Source organism: Nannospalax galili, unplaced genomic scaffold (genome assembly GCF_000622305.1).
Source record: "Nannospalax galili isolate Female #2095 unplaced genomic scaffold, S.galili_v1.0 scaffold281, whole genome shotgun sequence".
Taxonomy (NCBI): Eukaryota; Metazoa; Chordata; class Mammalia; order Rodentia; family Spalacidae; genus Nannospalax; species Nannospalax galili.
In genome coordinates this window covers 1,128,229-1,149,577 of record NW_008349068.1, presented here as the reverse complement: position 1 = coordinate 1,149,577, position 21,349 = coordinate 1,128,229, and the positions used below count along the sequence as shown (strand labels likewise).

Sequence of the window (21,349 nt, the reverse complement as noted above, 5' to 3'; positions counted from 1 at the left end):
CACCTCGCCTGGCTGGTTTTTTAAAATATTTTATTTATTATTTTATGTGTATGCATGTATGGAAGTGAATCCGTGCCATGCAATGCCCACGGAGGTCAGAAGAGGCTGTTGGATCCCCTGGGACTGGAGTTAAGGACAGTTGTTAGCTGCCATGTGGGTGCTGGGATTCGAACCTGGGCCTTCTGAAAGAAAAACTAGTGTTCTTCACCGCTGAGCCATCTCTCCAGCCCCAGGTATTGGAATTTTTATAAATTGAAATGAATTCTTATGTGAGAGTAAAATGTCACTTCACTGTACTCAACCAAAACTGAATGACCTTTTTGAGATTACTATGGAAACAGTTCTGACAGTGGCTAAATATTAAATTAAACCATTTCCTTACCATAGAACATCATTGACTGCCACCCATTGACCATATAGACCCTTGATAGTTTCTGATCTGCTTCTGATTCTCTTTAGAAATGTAATGAAGGGGAGCCATTTCATTCCTTTGGGCCATCTGTGAAGTTGGACTGAGTCTTTGGAGAGTCTGTAACTGGGGAGTCAGCTTTTTAGCTGAGCTTTATAAATACTTTCCTTTTGATCAGATTTAATGTCTCAGAATTTGCTTTTTCTCACGTTATAAACGATTATTCTATACAGTTAAAACTCAGAACAGTTAAATTTCTGTAATATTGTCCTTGAAATCTACAATTTAACATAATTTTTCCTTTAGGCTAAGAAAACAGAGTTAGACAGGGAAGAAAAGAATGGAGAGGAAGTCTGATTATTTTTAATCACTCCTTTGATTCTTACATCACAGAAGGATTTGCTCTCAAAGTCTTGCTTTGGAAACGTTAGACTGGATCCAAGCTTTGACTGGAAGGCAGTCTCAGGCTTTCCTAGTCCTCATGTTCACACACTTGGGTTTCCTTCACTGGAAGAGTGCTTCCCAGAAGTATCTGTTTTTCTTAAATGTGGCAAAGAATTCAATTCAAATGTCATAGCATTTAATGTATGCCAGGGGATGGAGGCAAATGGAAGATACCCACCCTGATCTCCATTAGAAGGGAAACTCTGACCTAAAACAATTTAGTGAAGTCTAGCCCACTTCCCACATTAATGAAGTGAAGAAGCATTAGGAAACTAATGTCAAGTTCTTTTAGGATTTGGCAAGCTCTGCCAGAGAAAGCAACGAAAAGAAACGCAGAACTTTATTTAAGACTGATGAGGACACTAAGACATGAAGGGCAGGGCGGCTCCTGGCCGATGAAGCAGTTGAGCCCTTTGTTCGCATTACTAGAGGCTGTGCTATCTCTCACAAATAATTAGTTCTTCGGGGATTCTTTTCCTTTAGTAGATTAACCCTCAAAGATATCACTAGGTCTACAGATGCTTTGGGGAGAAGTAATGGAATGGCAGTGAACATTGACAGTTGAATTGACCTTAGCCACGGCACTAAAGCCCATCCTCCTTGCTCTCACTCCACTCCAGCGCAGTGGAGCAGAGAGCAGTGGCCTGCCTCTGCCCAGTGGGATGAGGCCAAAAGCTTTGCTCGGATTTGTGGGACTCAGACATGGAACATGGCCACTGGACAGAGAAGTAGCTTAAAGAAGACAATGCTGGGAGCTCTCTCAAGGAAAGCTCTGGAATTTCGGGGAAGGAGACTTAGAGAAAAAAATGCAGTAATTCTTAACTACAGAAACCAAGATTGGGATAGCAGGAGGGAGGACTCATGGGAAATTTCCTCACCACTACTCCCTCAAAAGTCTTAGTTTCTAGACAACTTTCATTTGCCAAAACTCAGGTGTGTTATGATAGACTGTCATTTGTCAAAAAACAAATGCAGGATGGGAAGAGCCCTGTAATGGCTGTAATTATGTCCATAAATGTGTGAAAGGGGATAGGCACACATTAAATGAAAGCATGATGCTTAGGGGACTAGGGCAAGATGAATAATTCTCCTGAAAAGATATTCAGGAGGAATAGAAAGAAGATGACAGCAGAATGAGGCATGCCCTAGGCAGCCTGTCTCGGGCCTGGGGTGCTCCAGCTCTCAAGAGACAGTGTGCGTGTGCTGGACGGTGTGAGGAACCTTATCACACAAGATGAATATCTTCCAGAGCAAAGGTACTTCTATATTAATATTAAAATTCTGAACTCAGGACTTGGCAAGTAAGAAAATGACTGGCAAGCCAAGAGGGCAGAGCCAGCTGCAGGCACCAGAGCAAGGACTTAAAACATTACCCCAGGACCATGTCTCACCACTTGTTCCTCTGGCCATGGAGGAAGTAGAGATTGTAGTGATAAAACCAAAGACCAAAGGGCAAGAAATGGATTCATTCCCAGAACTGCCAGTACCTTGATTTGAGATCAGTGAAACTGATGGTAGAGCTCTGAACTCCAGAACTATAAGAATAAATGTACATTGGTTTACACCACTCAAATTACCAAGTCTGTGGTCATTCACTGCAGCAACCATAGGAAAACCATATACGGATGATATGAACAAGAAAGCACGTGAAGGTGCCAGCTGCTCCAAATAGGAAAATGTGGGAGGAGATGGAAGAGATCTGCAGACTCTTGGGGAAGAAGAAAGCAGAGGACCCGCTTCTCAACCACTGCCTTCATGTATGTGGAAGGTATCAATAATGAGAAAAGCTCTCAGGTTCCTTTCATTGGTGTGAAGTTTTGCCATGCTTTCAGAATGAACTCATCCCTAATTTGGCATGTCCTCAAAGTCTAGGAAAATATATTCTTTTCAAATGAAAGTTATTTCTGATGAACTATGATTTCCTTGAGGCTAACTCTGAGGAGTAGACTTAGGAAATTCTTGGATTTTACACTGGGAATTTTACAGGGTTTATGTGAGAGTTTGAAGTGCAAATGAAGTATTTAGCTCCAAGAAAGCTTTGTCAGTGGGCTTCACATTATTGCAGTAATGATGGGAAAAGGGAGTGCATTCTTCAGTCATAAACTGCAATCACTTTGGACTATTATTGTAAAGTCAAAATAGCAGAATACAAAGAGACAATACTAAGGAGAAGCCACATTTTAAGACTGAGTATACTCACCAAAGAACCATATTTAATGTCTTTGTGTTATTTGCTAACACCAAAGATGCATTTTTCCATGTGATACTGGAAATCAGTTTTCAAGCCTATTTCAACAGATGGATGCCCCTTTCTTAAGGAGTAAGAACGTCAGGCATCCATGGTTTCTTCCCACCTCTATTCTGAAAGACCATATTTCCCAGTGAACCTGCCTGACCACAGCATCTAGCTTCTTGAAAAAAGTCATAGGAAACACTATGCTGAGGAGCCTAATGGACAAAGGATGCCACTAGACTAGGATTAGAGCATGTTTGAGAAATGACACAACAGTGGATAGATTTTGAAAGATCAAGAAAGTTAGGTGTCCACATGGGTTGTTATTTGGGCTATTTATAGAGTTGATCCCAAACTGTCTGACTGCTCTAGACAGAACATATGGCAAGGTGGTGAATCATTAAGATTCATACATTGGATTCATAAGCACTAATCAGCGAGGTAGAAGTAAAACATGGCTTGGAGTGAGAGACATTCAGCATCTCTTGCCTTTTGATGCAAAAGAGAGTGGATTCACCATCTTCCTCATCTTACTTAGAGTGCAGACCCTGGGGGAAGAGATTAAATGTTGATACTGATGCATTCATCCTTCTGGAAAATTTCAAATTCCCCAGCTTCTCTTTTCATAGAACAAAGGTTAACTAACACAGTCTGAGCACAGCCTGTCTTCTGTGGCACCAGGGGAAGTCTTATCAGCCTGATATATTTTGTTTAAATGGAGAGGGTTAAGGATTTGGATCACAAAAGGAAAAAGTGGTCTCTCATTATGAGTAATATGAGCTTAATAAAAAAATGATATTACAAGGTTGAGAATTTTATTCATTGGAATTTAAGACACCATAAAGAAAATCAATCCCTTGTAGGAGTCGATGTCCCAGGGCAGTGGCTTAGAGGGAAGTGGGGTGTGGGAATGGAGGTAAGGGGCAGGTCACATTTTATGGTGACTCAATAGAGGTTCCACAGAAATAGAATTTTAAAGGACTAAGCAAGAGGCTTAATGAAATGATTGTTTCCCCAAGGTATAGAATTCGTCAAGAAATAAATAAGGAAAGATAAACCATTCTAGACCAGACAGAGCAAAGGGAGTATTTCCATTTGAGTTTCTCCAAACCAGTGAGACAGGATTTCAGTGTAAGAAGTATGTGGAAAGTGAATAAAACACTAGTGATTGAGGAAAGAACAAAGTCAGGGAAGGAGTGGGTAATGATAGAGTGTCAAGCCAGGTATCATAGCAGGAAACTGGAACTTAGCACCACAGATACCTTCTGCAGGCCACTGTAAAGCCTGGGCCATAAGACTGTACCTTCTCAGCCAGGTGGTCCACTGTAACCCTGAGCAGGTTAAGGAGGGGTTCCTCATGGAGAAATGGCAAACTTGGGGTATAAGACCCCCGATAGACATCCACAGACCTGGGGAGCTCAGTCTGAGGTGTCAAGTCTCTAGGTGGGCAAAGACAGTAACAGGGTTGGACAACTGGGCATGAAAATCTGGTTTCAAACAGAGACAAGCAGATACCATGTGAAGTGAGGCAGGAGAAGGAAGGAAGATGATGTGAGGTAGGTTTCATACCAGAGATTAATAATATAAATAAGTGCATTAAGAACATAAAAGTAGGGTTCCTGCTGTCAAAAGACAAGTAAAAGACGATCAAGCTAAAATGATCTGTGTACAGTGTTATAGCAGATTAATAGTATGGGTGTGAACTTACAGATTTCTAGATAGATAAATGCATAGGTGTGTATGTATGTGTGTATGTTTTTTTCTAGACATATAGACACATATATATGCATATTTACTTCTCTATTTCTACTTATATCCTTATCTATCTGGATAGATATATGATCCTAGCTCTGTCCACTGACTGGTCCTAGGAGCAGGGAAATCCTAACAACAGTGAACATAACTAATATCTAGGACTTAGCTTTCAAAAGCATCTTTTACTGGAAGGAACCAAGATTCTTGGAGAAATAGCTGATCCAGTTCTGGGACAGGGAAACTTAAACTGAACTACAAAATCTTGTTCTGTGAGAAAGAAAAAAGTCCTGAAAGAATGCTAGGGACATGGAAAGGACACAGACCCAGTTTGACTGGGCTCCTACTGACAGTTTTTGTATCAAAACAGAACAATGGGCTGGAAATGTAGATCAGTTGGTACAGTGCTTGTCTAGCATGTGGGAAGCTCTGACTTTGATCCCTGGTAGCTCTCACCTGTAATTCCAACACTCAGGCAGTGGAGGCAATATTAGAAATTCAAGGTCATCCTTTGCATATGTGGCTCATGCCATCCTGAGCCACATGAGACTATCTGTATAATAGAAGAAAAGAAGGGGAAGAAGGAGGGGGGGGGGAGAGAGGGGGGAGGGGGAGGGGAGAAAGCAGAATGATGATTGCAACATTTTCACTCATTGAATGAAATAAGATACCAAGACACCATGCAGATAGATATAAAGGAAGGAATTAATAAATTGAAATTGTGATAAGGAATAGAGGATTTACAATGGTTCAAAGTACTTTCCCACAAAAAATATTTATTAACTGCAAAGGAAGAGCTGCTTTCCAGTGTGAAGCTTGACAGACACAACTTTGAGTGATGGAAACAAACATTAACAGTGATATAACAAATCAAAATTGACGCCATATAGGGCCCAATTAAAAGAGCACACCAACATGTCCATGTTATTTCTGCTGAAGATGGATAACCTCATTTTATTCATGAAGAAACATCAGAGTGACCCCAAAAAGGAACATTCTACAAAATAATGGCTTGTAATCTGCAAGAATCAAAGCCACAGACTAAAGAGCCGACCAGACTGAAGGTCACTGCAGACAGGACAATTAAACACAATGGGAGACCAGCTGAGAGCCTTCATAGAGGTAAAGGGCAAATCTTGAATGCAGTCCGAGGACTAAATGGAAGCAACACATCAATGCTAATTTTCTAATGCTGACGATTGCCAAGTAGTTAGGGGGCAGGACTTGCTTTTTTGCAGGAAATACATGCCTTTCCGCATGGGGTAGGAGGTCAGTTCAGAAACTAACTCAGGAAAAGATCTGTCTTATTGATGTAAGACAATCTGTCTCTTGTAAGTTTGAGAGTATTTCAAAGTCTAAGAAAGAGAAAATAACATGAAGAAAGCAGCTGTCTTATACAATGCGTAAGGTCATCAGAGAGCAAAGGCTGATTTGCACTGGTAGCTGAGGCCATCATTTTTCTGCTCCAAGAAAACTTGGTGAGGTGCTTCTCCCTTGCTGAATATCAAACGTTTATCCTTTAACTCAGGATTGCCAAAATCTTTTTTATAAGTGTCTCCTTTTAAAACCAGTTTTTATTTCACAGAAATTGTGTCCTTTCATTCACTTTTAAATGTTCAGTGTTGGGATGAGGACCCTTCAAGGCACAGTTTAGGACAATGAAGTCAGGCAAGTCACCAAGGAGGCTGTTGTCCCCACCCCCACACAGAAAGGTACATCCAGCTCAGAGAATGCCAGCCAGGTTGCCCTAGTCAGCTGAAAAGAGAGCATACTATACTTGATTCAAATTACAAGTTCAGTACTATACTGTACATATCCAGCATTACACATGCCTAATGTAATAAGTATACATAATGATACGCCAGGTCTCACTTTTAAAGTAAATATAAGCAGGCAACTACAAATTTAAAACTACTAAATAGCCTTATTTTACTTAAAGTTAAATTGTTGCATACACACACTGGCTGCTTCAGAAGTCGTGGGCATGTGGACAAGAAAATGAAGGAAGCGGCCCAGCTCAGAGCAATCACATGCTCTGTGTATTTAAAAACCTTTCCAGCTAACTCATACTAGAGAACATTATTTTAAAGTACCAGAGCCGCTTTCCAAGCTGCCTATTTCTAGGAGAGGGAATTGTGTCTTGGCCGCTGTATACTTCTTCACAGACCCTAGAGGTCAAAGTAGCTGCTTGTCCCAGGCTCAGGGGAGTCTCTCAAACTGTGGCTTCCACCCTGGTCTGGAGCGTTGCTCTAAGCCATGGGGACCATTTTTTTCAACCTATCAAACTCAGAGGCAGCAGGATAACAGTTTGTCAACAACCTCCAAAAACTGCAGCTTTGAGGCAAAAATAGGTAATTCACTCTACCGCAGGAGGTTGTTTGCCCATTAACCGTGGTTTTGTCTGTTTGCAGTTTTAATATGATCTCCAAGAATAGCTAAGCTTGTTATTAATAGCACCATGAAAACATAGATAATGGTAGAAAATGCAATAATAAAATGAATTTGTTTTTGATTCTGGGCAATGTTTCCACTAAAATCAACACTGTGAACCATTTTAACAAAATCTGGGGAAATACGATATCTTTTGGAGCAAAAATATTTTTGCAGGAGAATACAGGCAAATTATATTCGCTAGGATACACACACAAACACACACATACACACATACATACACACATATACACATATACACACACACACATATACACACACACACACACACACACACACACACACACACACACATATATATATATATATATATAACTTTTGAGCCACAGAGGAAAAAATGTAAACTAAATGTCCTATTCAGGTGGTTGCAGGCTGCCAAGTAGACATGTAGAAGTATCTTTAAAAGGAAAATTAAGACAAGAAAAGGCATCTAAACCATTGGAGGAGTGATAACTGAGATTCAGAAGTTGGCAGAAAGTGCTGTGTTGGTACTAATGTTCTAGTACAATACAGTATACATCAACGTCTCAGAAATACAGTAGCTACAACTGTGAAGCATCTCCTTCTACTGCCTGATTCTAAAAGGGATGCTACAGAAAGAAGAGGTAATCTCTAAAATGAGGACAGATGCTGCTCTTGGATGTCAATGTGCTTTACAGATTAATACCCCTAGCATCTTGGTAAAAATGTTGTAGATGTGTTTTACTGGCTGATGTATCACTACGAGCAGATGCTGGAAGAAAGGGATTCTATCCCAGTGAGGTCTGTTTGTTGAGTACACATGAGCTGAGCCTTCTTGGAGGCTGGTGGCAAAAAGGTGTTTGTCTTGAGAGAACTCAGCAATACTGAGACAGTCTGTTGAAATTCAAGTGACCGACAGTCACTAACCCAGAAAAATCACCAGTAGGAGATGCCTGTAATCAAGTCAAATGTCCTGTGGTCCACAAAAGAGAATTTCTCACTTCAAGTTTGAGGGGAACTGGCCAATGTGGTTCTTCCCTGGATGCCAGGGTGTTCCAGATTATAAGGTCACATCTGCAACAAAAAAATTAGCGTAAATTTCTTTGAAAGCTGTGTGCCAAGTCCCTTCATCAAGCTTTCCTCTTTCAGTACTGTTTACACACCCCCACACAGCTGCACATACACATGAATGCATCTGTTTGCTTCAAAGTCCAGCACCAGGTCTGCTCAGTCCACTGTCGACACCAAGAACAGGCAGTATCTGAACACTTCACTCGGAATCCATCCACCACTTGCTCCAGCTGCAGCCAGGGCAGACACACCAGTATGTGCTGCTGACTGCTCTAGCACCATAGCCCCACTGTGTCTCACTCTGCTTTTCTGCCTCTAGGCTTTCTCTAAAGACTTGAGAACAGGCTTATTCTGAACTCAGCTGAAGGGTGAGGGAGAGATAACACCCCTGCAGGCAGCTTCAACCTAGTAAAAAAAACCAGTGGGTAACCCTATTTGTCATTCTTGACAGAAATTGTGGGAGGCCTCTGAACATGAGGTCAAACACCTGGAACCTAGAGCCAACAGTTTGGTAACATACCCTCAACTACCCACTTGCTTTTCTTCCTCTTTGCTCCTCCCTGCCCCCCACCATTTCTTCCTCGGATCATCTCCCCAATGAACTCTTTATACCCAAGTGCTTATCTCAGATTCTGTTTCTGGGAATCCAAACTAAGACATAAATAATAATAATAATAATAATAATTATTATTATTATTATTATTATTATTGGCACAATGATTAAGATACAAAAATTTTCAGTTTCAAAGCAATGAAACAAAGCTCACTGAAGGTTGTCAAATCTGTGGTGTTAACCATCTGAAAAGGAATTGCTGTTCACTCCGGTTCTGAGCTGCAGTAATTTAAAAAGAGGGGAATGTGGACTAACAGTGCGTTTAGCTGCCTTTCCATGTTGCAATTCCATGAGCATTAATGTGTGTCCCTGAACAACTGAGGGGGCTGAAAATGCAATGGTTTCAGTCTACCTGCCTCACACCATCTGCCCCCAAGAACCTAAGATGTATAATTTTCCCATAATGGGTATTTCAAACTTTCCGGATAATTCTCAAACTTGACAGCATTCCATTCTCTCAGTGGAACAAGTGAAAGTTCCTCCTGTGATTTCTGAAGCCATCCAAGGATTCTAGACTTGCACATTCTTTAGTTAGAAATAACTATGTATCTTTATGAATTTCTCCTTCATTCCCCACAACATCAGCCTAGGCTTCTCTTCCTAACATCATTATAAAGTTCCCATCATCATCCACGTCACCCCCACAGTAACTCATTCAGTAACTTGTTTTTAATGGATATTTGACAGATGTCTGTTGTATGAGTTAATGAACATTACAAGGAAGACAGCATCATCTCCATTTTTGAAATACTAAATGAAAAATTAAAACAATAGTTATGAACTATGGACCTTTGTCTTTTGTAGTGAGGATTGAACCTAGGACCTTATGCATGGTAGGCAAGTGCTCTACCATTAAGCTACATACATCTCCATCCCTTTCTTTACTTTTTATTTGGAGACAAATATTCACTACATTGCTCAGGCTGGCCTTGAACAGCTACTTTGTAGCCAAGGCTAGATCTGAATTTGCTATCCTCCTACCATAACTTGTGGGCTTTCTTCTCTTCTCCTCCTTCTCTTCCTCCTTTTCCTCCTCCTCTTCTTCCTTCTATTTTTTCTCTCCCTCTCTCCCTCCCTTCCTCCCTCTCTGTCTCTCCCCCTCTCTCCCTCTCCCTCTCTGTCAATTTTGAAACAGGGTTTCATATATTCCAGGCTGACCTCCAACTCACTGTGTAGCTGAGGATGACCATGAACTTCTGATCCTTCTACCTCCACTTCTCAAGTTCTGTGTATGTGACACCATGGCTGTTATGTATTGCTGAGGTACAATCCAGGGCTTCAGACAAGCACTCTACCAACTGAACTACATACTTGGCCTCTGGTACCTTGTCTTCAGTGGTGGTTTGCAAACATTTTTTTGTGTGTGTGTTCTGGAGATTTTTTCATTCTTCTTTCTTTTTTATTGCATTTGTGTGCATTTCATACATTATATTTTAACCATACTTAGACCCCCCCTCCCCATCTACACTACCTGATTTCACGAATTCATATAATCTAATATTCAAGTGTGTCCCCAAATGCCTATCCACTGGAGCCTGGTTAACCTAGTATCACACCCTTAGAAAACTGACTGTCCCTCTCCCAGCAGCTATCGGTTGCCAGTGACTCCACAGCTAAGGTTTGGGCTTCTTTTCCCCACTTCTACTCTGGAATTCTGTCTGGCTTGAGCTTACATGGGTCTTGTGCATGCTATCACCATTGCTTTTAATTTACTGCAGAAGTCATAAATTCAGTTACAATGAAAATCTAGAATTTCACAGAAAAGGCTAAAACTAGGCTCTTGGGGTATGGGCATTTAAAAAAGATTAAATTCCAGCGGTAACATGAAGAATATTCTTCCCTCCCCAAACCTCTAAGAGAAGCTGTACCTAGGAGTCTGCTTCTTTTGGCTGTGTTGACTGCCGCCATGAACATGTATTCACTATTAGGATCATGCACGCTGGATCCATACTTCTGAAAGAGAAAGTTGCAAATATGGTTTATCATCTGGTCTTCCCCATCTTCATGCCTGTTTTCCAAGTGTTTTCTTTTCCTTGTCAAAGTGGATATGACAAAATGTAATAGTGAACTCAGGCTCCTGACTGTGGGCTCAGGAACCCAATGTGCAAAAGGTTTTCAGTAAAAAGAGCTTTGTCAGCTAACGGTTCAGCAGGTTAAGATATGTGCTGTCAAGCCTAGAAACCTGAATTTGATCTCCAGGATCAATGGTAAAAGAAGAGAACAGATTCCCACGCCTGCCCACAGGCACACATGCATGCACAAACAATGTAATATTTTTAATCTTCAAAGAAAGCTTTCTATGAAACTTCCTTCCTCATTTTTGCATTAATTATTCCATCCCCCAATAGACTTAGATAATGAACCTTAGGATAGATTCCTCCTTCTTTGCTGCTTCTCAAGTACTTGACTGGCACAGATGCACACAGTCTGGCCAAGGGCCACAGGAGCATGCATTTACACACTATCATACCACGTAATATAGACTGGAGTGAGTTCTTTGACTGAGAGTCTCCAGTGGGAACAGCTAAAGAGAACATCCCACAACACCGAAAAGTTTTTCTTTTGTCCCTATTTTACTGTCCTGAGTAGCTTTTCAGTAGTTTTCTTTTAAAACAAGTAGTCTAACATGTAGGGAAGAAATTTCTTTCTTAGCTACTGTTAACACATTATAAGATAGTCTCACTGATTTTTTTTTCAACTTACCAATTAAGCAAAACTTGCAACTAATTATTTTATCTTTGCCCTCTTAGAAATTTAGAATGAAATTCTAAGCCAACATTTAATAATTTTTTAAAAATCAGAGGCATTTGTTTTTATGTTCTAACCTCCTTCCTAACCTTTATCCTCCCTTGGCCTCAATTTCCTATCTTTTTTTGAAAAATAATAATAACATATCTTTGTAAGCTAGTGAATTCTTTTTGGAATGAATTGAGCCATAAAAACAATAAATAAACTCTGTTCCAAGTTATTGGTGTAATTAGTATGTATATTTTGGGGAGAGGAATTTTCCACCTATTGGTCAAGTTGCTCTAGGAAGAATATCATGCATTTTATGAGGTGTAAATAGCCACTCAGGAAAACAGATATCAGGAAAAATAGACATTCTCACCTTTTTTGCAAACCAGAAGATAAATATGCATCCCAAAATGCATACTACAACAAACGCTGCACATCCTACAGGAAACCAGAACTTCAGTCGGCAGCAGAACTGTGATTCTGAGTTGGAGAAAATAAGATATCTTGATGAAAGATTCAGAAACAAATCTCCACTTTCAGTGCTGAATCACAAATTCTTTTCTAAGAGCTAAAGAATCTGTTTAGTCAAGGAAAGCTTTTCTTCATCACAATGATGAATCTGGTCAATGGTAACTAACATCATCTCAGTATTGCAGCAAGGATCCAGAAATTAAAACTGTGAAATCTATGCTAATATATTGCAGTCAATGGAAAGGGTGTTTGTCTGCATCTTTCAAAAGAGAAAGTAAGGGAATCAATGGTGCCCAAAGCTATGCTTTTCAATCATCTCACTTCATTCTATGAACTACTTTATGCCTTGGATGAGTAGAGGTGATAGCCACTGAACCATGATTTGAGTGTTTTAGACAACATGACCTGGAGCTAGATACATAGTTCAGTGGCTAAGAGCACTGGATGCTCTTCCAGAGAACATGTGTTTGGTTCCCAGCATGCATATGGTGGCTCACAACCATCTGTAACTCCAGTTCTAGAGGATCTAACACCCTCTTCTGGCCTCTGTGGGCATTGCACACATGAAAGAATTTACGTACATACTGGCAAAACAGTTTTATACTAAATAAATAAAAATAAATAAATAGAATTTTTCTAAAAAGACAATATAACCTAATTCTAATCTGTATGATTAAATGGCTTGTTCCTGATAATATCAATTATTATCAATCATACACCATCTCCTGCACATCTCATCCAAAATGATTTGTTGTCAACTACACCTAAATGAACCCCAGCACAAAAGATATTCATTTAATTGCTTTCATTGGTGAGAAAAGTTGTCAAAACGTGTATGTACTCTTAAGCCCCAATAATAGATGTCTTACCATAAATATGCAAATATTCTCCAGTAAGGATCCTTTCTCGAACAGGAGGAGGATCAAAAATTGATAGGCTACAGAAGTAATAGTTGCCATGGGAACTGTCCACATTATTTAGGAAAAAAGAGATGCTGCTATTGGATAACTGAAATGGACAGGCCTTCAGAGGTTTAATGGTCTCCAGGTTTCCATTACTCTTGGTCTTGGTGACATCACAGAGGACTTCCTTCCCTCTTAACAACTGCATTTTTAACTGCTGGACAATCCCAGGGTATTTGCATGAAATTTTCACACCTCCATTGTAGAATGAAAACATCTCATGTTTGGTCGAATCATTGGTTTCTCCTGGATAAAAAGAAAGAAAATAAAGCAAAAGTGATACTTTATGAATATGTTGCCCCAATAATTATATTTAAATATGAATGTAATTTCTTTTTATTAAATCATCTCTAATGTACCAAAAGGAAAGCATTTCATATCCAAGCACTCAAAACCAGGATGTAACAAGATAAAACTTTGTACTAGAAAATACCTAACCAGAAATGCATTTTCCATATGTAATGGACAATATGTAAAACATTAAATAGTAAATAGTATTTCAGATATGAATATATCCAAACAGATATAAATATCTATATGAATATGAATCAAAGAGATATGGTGTGTCCAGAGGTGCAGTTGTTCCTCCGAGGGGCAGCCGGCTGCTGAGAGTTAGCTGCAGAGGGAGGAGCATGGGTGCCATCTTGGCAGCAGCAGTGGAGCAGAGGAAGAAAAAATGGTCCCAGTGTCTAGCCCACGTGGTCACAAGAGGGGGCATTTACCAACCTGGGGCAAGACCACAGGCCCATGAGGCATGGACGAAAGCTAACAGAGACTGTGGGCAGGGCTTGGAGGCCACCAAGCCACAGAGCTGAACCGGGTACCGGATGTGTGCCTTTCTAAGTTACTCTATTTCCCCTACCTTAGATATAAATTATTAAAAAAATTCAGATAAAGATGTGTTATATGGTTTGTCTAAGCACCAGGAGCAAGGGACCCTAAGAGAACTCAAGGGACATATGGTTCCCACTCTTTTATAGGTTCCACTTGAGGGCCAGATCATGAGTAGTTCAGTGAGTGGTGGTGTGCCATAATTCATGCTAGGAACAGATTACTACTGGGGTAAAAGTGGTAGGGTTGGTGTCATAGATTATAATTTTCATTAGAGGATCAAATGAGTTCCTTCAAAGAAATAAGTTTTTACAACTGAAACTAAAGCGTAAGTGTCCCTTAGCTGAATAAGGAAAGACTTGAGAAAGATGATGGGGGAAAACTTATTAAAGCATATAAATTTAATGGAGCTAAATTTGAATAGTTATATATAAATAGATATTTACATTATGCCCTCCAACTGAAAAGCCAAAAATCAATTATGCTCAAGCAGTACTAATGTGCCTTCTACAAGCCTCATTCACTAAGAACTGACTCAAAATCTGATGATCAAGTTGGTGCCCCAGATTTTTGCTTACTTTTTCACTTTTAAAGATCACCAGAACCCATGTTCATTTTGGGAGCTTCACAGGGATTACAGGAGGAAGAAACTGAAGTGGCTTAGCCTGCTTAGAGATTCTTAGCTTCTGGTTTATAAACTCAATTTGTTTTTTCTATTCTTTCATTTAAAAATGGCAAATTTTCATGCTAAAATCACTTGGTAAAAATTCTTAGAATGGTACTTTAGTATTGAAATCTCTTTTTTCTTAAGATTAGACAAGCACAAACAGAAAATGTATATTTTTTATTTTGATCCTCTAGAGATTATTTTACACAGAAAACATACTTTGTGCTCTGCTGTTGCCATTTAATGTCATATCATAAACATTCAGTTTTTACATATCTGCCATGTTAACTTTTAAAATTATCTTATAATGAGCCATTATACTAATTTTCCATGATTTATTAAAACTATCCCACTAAGTTGCATACCAGAGTCATTTTCAGCATTTTTGCATTTGTGCAAACATTATGGCATTCTCCCAATATGTTCTAGCATCATTATACTATTTCATGCCATGTTACTTTCTGAAAGAAGGGCTGCGGTTTATATTAAGAATAGCATCACGCAAGACGACCCATTGCCCAGCTTTGCTTGCACTAGTTGCCTTCACCTCTTTTAAACTTTATCACATTTATTTCTGAGTCTTAAATGTATATTTCTTATATTTCCAGGGAACAGATTTTCAAATTGGGGGTTTGATTGTAAAACTAAATCCAATTGTTCCAATTTCTAATTATGTCAATATAGATTATTCAATCACAAAACAACCAGAAATTGTGAACAAAATATCTGAAAGTAATATTATAAGTAGTAAAGAAGTGACTTGAAGAGGAGAAAACAAAGTTTAAACATAAAAAAACCACTGAGGAACCAGAGAGCCAAGCAGAGCTTTAAAGCTGCTTTGTTCTGACAACGTCTATTATTCTGTTCTTTGCAGGTCCAAACTTCTGGTTTTGTGTTTTACCTTGCAGACTCCACAAAGCAAGGGAGTTGGAAGATGTTTTCAATAAAGATTGGTTTTCAGAGAACTTGGAAGCATCCTTGTTGTACAGGGAAACCAGAAGTAAACTGACCCTCATGTCAAGTATAGTCCCCCTTCTAATCACTTCAACAATCTAGAAAAGCCTCAATCCTGGGATTTTATTGAAAGTAATCTTGAACTACTATTTTCCCTAGTCTTTACAAACCAAAATGCAACTTGTTCTAAGAAAAAAAAGCTGTATATCCTAGATTTAAAATCAGTCTTACAAATAATACTTAAATACAATGACAGATGCACAAAAAACAGTGAAACACACAAAGAAAAGGCAACAATAGAAATGGCAGACTACAAAAACAAAACACAAACATTATATGCTTAATATATTTTTATATTATCACATCCCCAAAATGAAAGACAAACTTGTAATAATATCTGCAGAGTGAAGGAAAATTTTACGTCACCCAATTTGAAAAAGAAATAATTGATTGCTACTGGGTGAGGGAGAGTATGCTTTGCTTGCGATCCCTGGCTAGGCTGATTAGACTCCAGTGGATGAATTTTCACTGAGGGACATCTGGGTACAAATGCTTGACTCGATAAGACGTGTATGGCAGAATGCCTGAGGTCCAGTGGGAGTTTGGGGGACATAAATGGGGGAGGGGTCTGGATTTGATTTGGAACTGCTTTATGAAGTGTATAAAAACTCAAAAAAAATTAAAGAAATAATTAGAACTAGAAAAATTCACTAACATTAAAAATTCAGTGGATAAGTTTAAAAGTATATTAGATGAGGTTTTAAAGAGAATTGATGAAGTAAAAATAAGTAAAAGAAATTATCCAGAATTCAAGAACAGAACAGTGTACAGATTCAAGAATCCCAACAAATCATAAGTGGATTTTTTCAATATACACACCTAGAAATAAAATTTTCTAGAAGCAGTATCCTGAACAAGCTAGAAAAGACACTCATTGCCTTCATAAAGAAGCAACTATGAGACTGACAGATGATGTCTCAATATCAGCTATTAAGGCCATGCATGATGCGATACAATTAGAAACCATATCTTCAGTGTGCTGAAAGAAGTCACATGTGAGCCTAGATCACATTAGGAAGATAGTAAAGCCAGGTGCAACTTTTGTAAGTGAATCTGTACATATTGTGGTTTCTTGTACAATCACTATAAGAACAGAAGTAGGGCATGAACCTGAGTAAACACTGCAGAATCCAGCCTCATGCTGTTGTCTGAAGGGGAAAGAGAGAGTTTGAATCAGGAAAAGAAAACAGAGAGGCAGAAAGGTGTTGGAGTGCTAACAAAGTTTTATTTCTTGGCCTGTGGTGATGGTAGGGATAAGGTAGCATGTTCATTATTCATAAAACTGCACATTTATGTTTTGCTCACATTTCTATATAGATGTTTTATCTTACTATTAAAACGTCTTAAAAGAATGAAGAAAGAGGGCTCAGCGGTTAAGAGCACTGACTGCTCTTGCAGAGGACCTGGGTTGGATTCCCAGTACCTACATGGCAGCTAACAACCATCCATAACTTCAATTCCAAGGATCCAATTCCTTCTTCTACCTCTGTGGGCATTGTATGACACAGATGCACTTACATGCAGGCAATGCACTCATACACATAAAACGAAAATGATAAGTAAAATATTTTTTTAAAAGAATGAATAAGGAAAACAATGCTGTTTTCACTATTTTTTAATGGTGAGAGAAGTATAAGTTAACTATGAAGGGGGGAGCCCTGGCAGCATGAGAACAGGTGTAGCCGGCATTAGACTCAAGTGGAGGGGGCCCCGCTGGAGAGTGCTTGTCTGAGAGTGACTATGTTGCACCCCTGCTGTTTCGATGCTTTTGTCTGTACTATCTGCTGCAGAAGATAAGATCAGTGGACTGGTTCTCAGTTCCTTTAGAAATATTCAGAAAAAATTTCCCAGACTTTAGAATGGCAGCAAGTAAACCACAAAGAGATTCTGGGGCAGAATTGTCTGCAGCCACTGTGTACACACATAAACATAAAGGCACTGTCTGCTGTCAGCAGTTTCCCCTTCTTTACCCACTCTGTGACCTACAACCCAGCACAAGGTGAAAGGCAGCAGTGGAAGCCAGGGCAACAGTACCAAGGAAACCAAGCAGATTCTGCCCCTGCCCCAGGACCAGCCCATGGGTCTGTGCCTAAAGTACCGCTGTGGACGTCTCTCTTTTCATCTGTGAAATAGGAAGTAACAACAGCACCTTATAAAAGGCCTTTCTGAGGAGATGGTTCACCTGAGTACAGACACCTACAACCTACTTAAAAGTACACACAGCAGTGTGCATATGTAACCCAGTGCTGGAGGTAAGAAGCAGGCAGATTCCAGTGCTTAGCTGGGTAGCCAATCTAGCCAAAAAAAAAAAAAAAGTGGGTTCTAGATTCAGTGAGTGACCATGTCTCAAAAAATAAGGTTGAAAGCAGTTGAGGAAGTCACCAACACTGATCTCTGGTTTCCATGTGTGCACACAACCACACACACACACACACACACACACACACACACGTGCACACACACGCATGCACTCATTCTTTCTAACACTTTCTGTGGGTTTAGGATCAGAACACAGATGTGACTACAAATAACTTCAAAAGATAAAACTTTGCTGTCAGGCAAGTTCTTATCAGGGATGCCATGCTCCCATAATCTTCTTTTAAAATGGAATATTCCAGGGAGTCAGGAAAAAGTTAAGGTGAGTAACACTGTCTTTCTTACCCACGAAAGTATGTGGGAGGACAAGGAAGGGTTCAGTTTTTCTTGAATGACAGAATCAAGTTGTGTGTCATTGAAATCAACTGGGAGTTCCAGCTCATCTATCAAGCACCTGTAATTATTCATTTAAATTATTTTTAGCCTTAAAATGCCCTGGACCACCTTTTCATTATTAAATCTAGTGATAAGAAGGCTGATTCATGTCTCCACATAGCCAATATTTAAGCTTTAGGGTTAAGGTCTGGAAATCCATTTAACCACTGTGAGTCTACAGTCTGAGCTTTTTTAATCACAATAAACAATAACCTCAAAATCACATTGGTATGTATATGACAGATGTGCTGAATACCAAATCACAAACTCTTCTTAGCCTTTAATAACACTTCATAAAATAATATCAAAAAGAGAGCTCTGTGGATTAGGGGCATGATTCAGTCAGTAAAGTGCTTGCCATGTGAGGGTGAGGACTTAAATTCAGATCTCCCAGACCCATGTGGAAAGATCTGCATCTATAACCCAGCTCTGGGAAGGGGTGCAGGAACAGATTCTTGGTGCTTACTGGCAAACCAGCTTAGCCAAATCAGTGAGCTTCAGGTTCTGTGAAAACAAGGTGAAGAACCATAGATAAAGGAACCTGACATCAACAACCTCTGGCTTCATGCAATGCACATGTATGCACAAAGGCCTGCATATATCCAGACAGAAAGAGAGAGAGAGAGAGATACAGAGAGAGAGAGAGAGCATCCCTTATTGTTCCTTTATTATTTATTGTTAAATAGCAAGCATTTAATGGGCAGACAATTCAAGGAAAATGTGAATACATTAGTATCTTATAAATCCAGAAGAAGCTCTAATCTTTCCTCTAGTTACTTTGGATGTTATCTCCATGTCTAATACTCAACCTGGAGTACTGCTATGATAGCACCAATGTTACATCCAGAATCTCACTTAGTTGATAGGCTATCAACTTTATTTGCCAAATTCCTCTGCCATAGAAGTAGTTAAAATTGTAAGCATCCCTTTCAACTGTCTCTTTGTTCATTTCTCTTATTCACATTTTCTTCTCATACCCACGAACAAATCTGCCTCCAAAACACCCTCCCTGCTACGCTTGTGTTCATCACACTTCTTCACATACTATCTCCATGTCCAATGAATTCTTTCATACACCGTTTGTACACCTTCTGGGCATCCTACAAATACCCTTGCCTCAACACTCTTATAACTTGATCCAAATACTTCTCAGCATCACATGTCATCAGACCCGGTGAACTTACACACCAAGCAGCAAGTCTTATTGTGTACAGTCAGACAGAGACTCAGACAGATTAAAGTGTTTGTCTTAGGACATAAAACTTCTTGAGTTCCCAAAAGAGTATTAGCTCAATCCATGGTCAAAGTGCCAGTAGCAACAACCAATGGACGCCCACAACTTCATGAAGCAGGACAGAAGTCACTAACAGCCAAGTCTTTCAAGACCACTACTAAGATATCTCAGTAGGAAGAAGGTCTCAATTTTTTCCTCTGTCCTATGTCCAACTAAATATACTTCTACATTTTTTATTGCAAATTGTCCAAATGATGATGGTCCTCTCTCTCTCTCTCTCTCTCTCTCTCTCTCTCTCTCTCTCTCTCTCTCGTCTCCTTCTCTGCCCTGGGACTGCAAAAACGCCTGTCTTCTTTCACTCTGGCCCATTTATATCCACCTCCCTTCTTCACATGACTGCTTCATTCTCATAAAAAAAATAATGGAATCTTCCCAGAGACTATTGGTCGTCCAACCCAAAGTACATACCCAAATCATTTTCTGTCATATTCCCTGATAGAAAAATCACTTACCACTACCTGAAATAATCAATCTTGCCTGATTGTTTATTTACTTGTTTGTTGTCTGGCTACCCCACCATGATATAAGCTTGAAATAAGGAACTTTATTGGTCATTTATCAACCCTTCCCAAGTCACTAGAACAGAACCTGGCAGATAATAAATATGATAAGTGTTTGCCACATGGATGGATGGGCACATTTGCCCTTATTTTATATATTACATTTGCATATATCAAGTTAAACTGGAGCCAGAAAATTGAGTATCTTGTTCAAGATTGCATATCACACAGCTAGGACACGATCCCAGGGTTAGACACATCATGGCTTTTTTCTTAGGAAAATGAGCACATGAAAATAGGCAATCGTGCATCAAGTCTCCACCCCAACTGAGATGTCAGGTTCTGATGAAAATGATCTGCTTGAACTTTAGAGAAAAGGGCTTTCTAACTGCAGATACCTACCAAGTTTATACAAGTTTGTTTGGCTGGCTGATGATTCTCTAGACCTTTTCGTGACTACACAGGGGCAGAAAGGTTTAAACCCAAGTTAGTCCTTAAATCCTTCAAAGTGCACAATAGTTCAATTTACCCAATGTGTAGACAGATCATGGGACCCCAGACTAATCACTGTGCTAACAATATACTCAAATTTCAATAGGCACAATATGTTAGTGACTTGTAATACAAACACCATAATATGCCATTTTGAGCACTTAATACCCTGCTAAAAACATAAATAGGTCTATTCTCCAATAGTTCCTAGGCTAGGGTTGAGACCTGCTGACCATTTCCCTTGATCTATGCTGGGTTTTTGTCTGATTGAGTCATCATTGCTGCAAGTTCATATGAACAAGTTCCCAGTGGCCTGAAAGCCTCTGTTTCCTTATGTTCATGCACCAACCCTGGCTCTTACAATCTTTCCAACCCCTGTTCTGCAATGGTCCCTGAGCCCTGGGTGGGTGAGGTTTAATATGAAAAGACTCTAGATAGGCTGACTAGACTCCAGCAGATGCACTTGCACCAAAGAATATCTGGGTACAAATGCTTGACTGGAAAGGACTTAACATATATGACAGAATAGGTGAAATTCAGTTGGGGGGGAGCTATAGAGGTATGTAGATGGGGGAGGAGGTCTAACTTTGATTAAGTTCTATTATATGACATGCAAAAAAACACAATAAAAAATTTTAAAAAATAAATGATGCTATAGGTGAACCTTGAAGACGTTACATGAGGTGAAATGAAAGTC

The 21,349-nt window shown here is 39.5% G+C and overlaps 1 protein-coding gene across 1 annotated transcript in view; it reads right to left on the bottom strand.

Annotated features, from left to right (window-relative positions):
* Icos (inducible T cell costimulator) overlaps positions 1-21,349 on the bottom strand; it is a 57,717-nt gene that overhangs the window by 26,896 nt on the left and 9,472 nt on the right. Inside the window, exons 2-4 of the mRNA XM_029569897.1 lie at positions 13,011-13,349; positions 12,044-12,150; positions 10,803-10,887 (exon numbers count right to left, since the gene is read on the bottom strand). Of these exons, the coding sequence (XP_029425757.1) occupies positions 10,803-10,887; positions 12,044-12,150; positions 13,011-13,349 (531 nt within the window). The remainder of the gene's footprint in view (positions 1-10,802; positions 10,888-12,043; positions 12,151-13,010; positions 13,350-21,349) is intronic.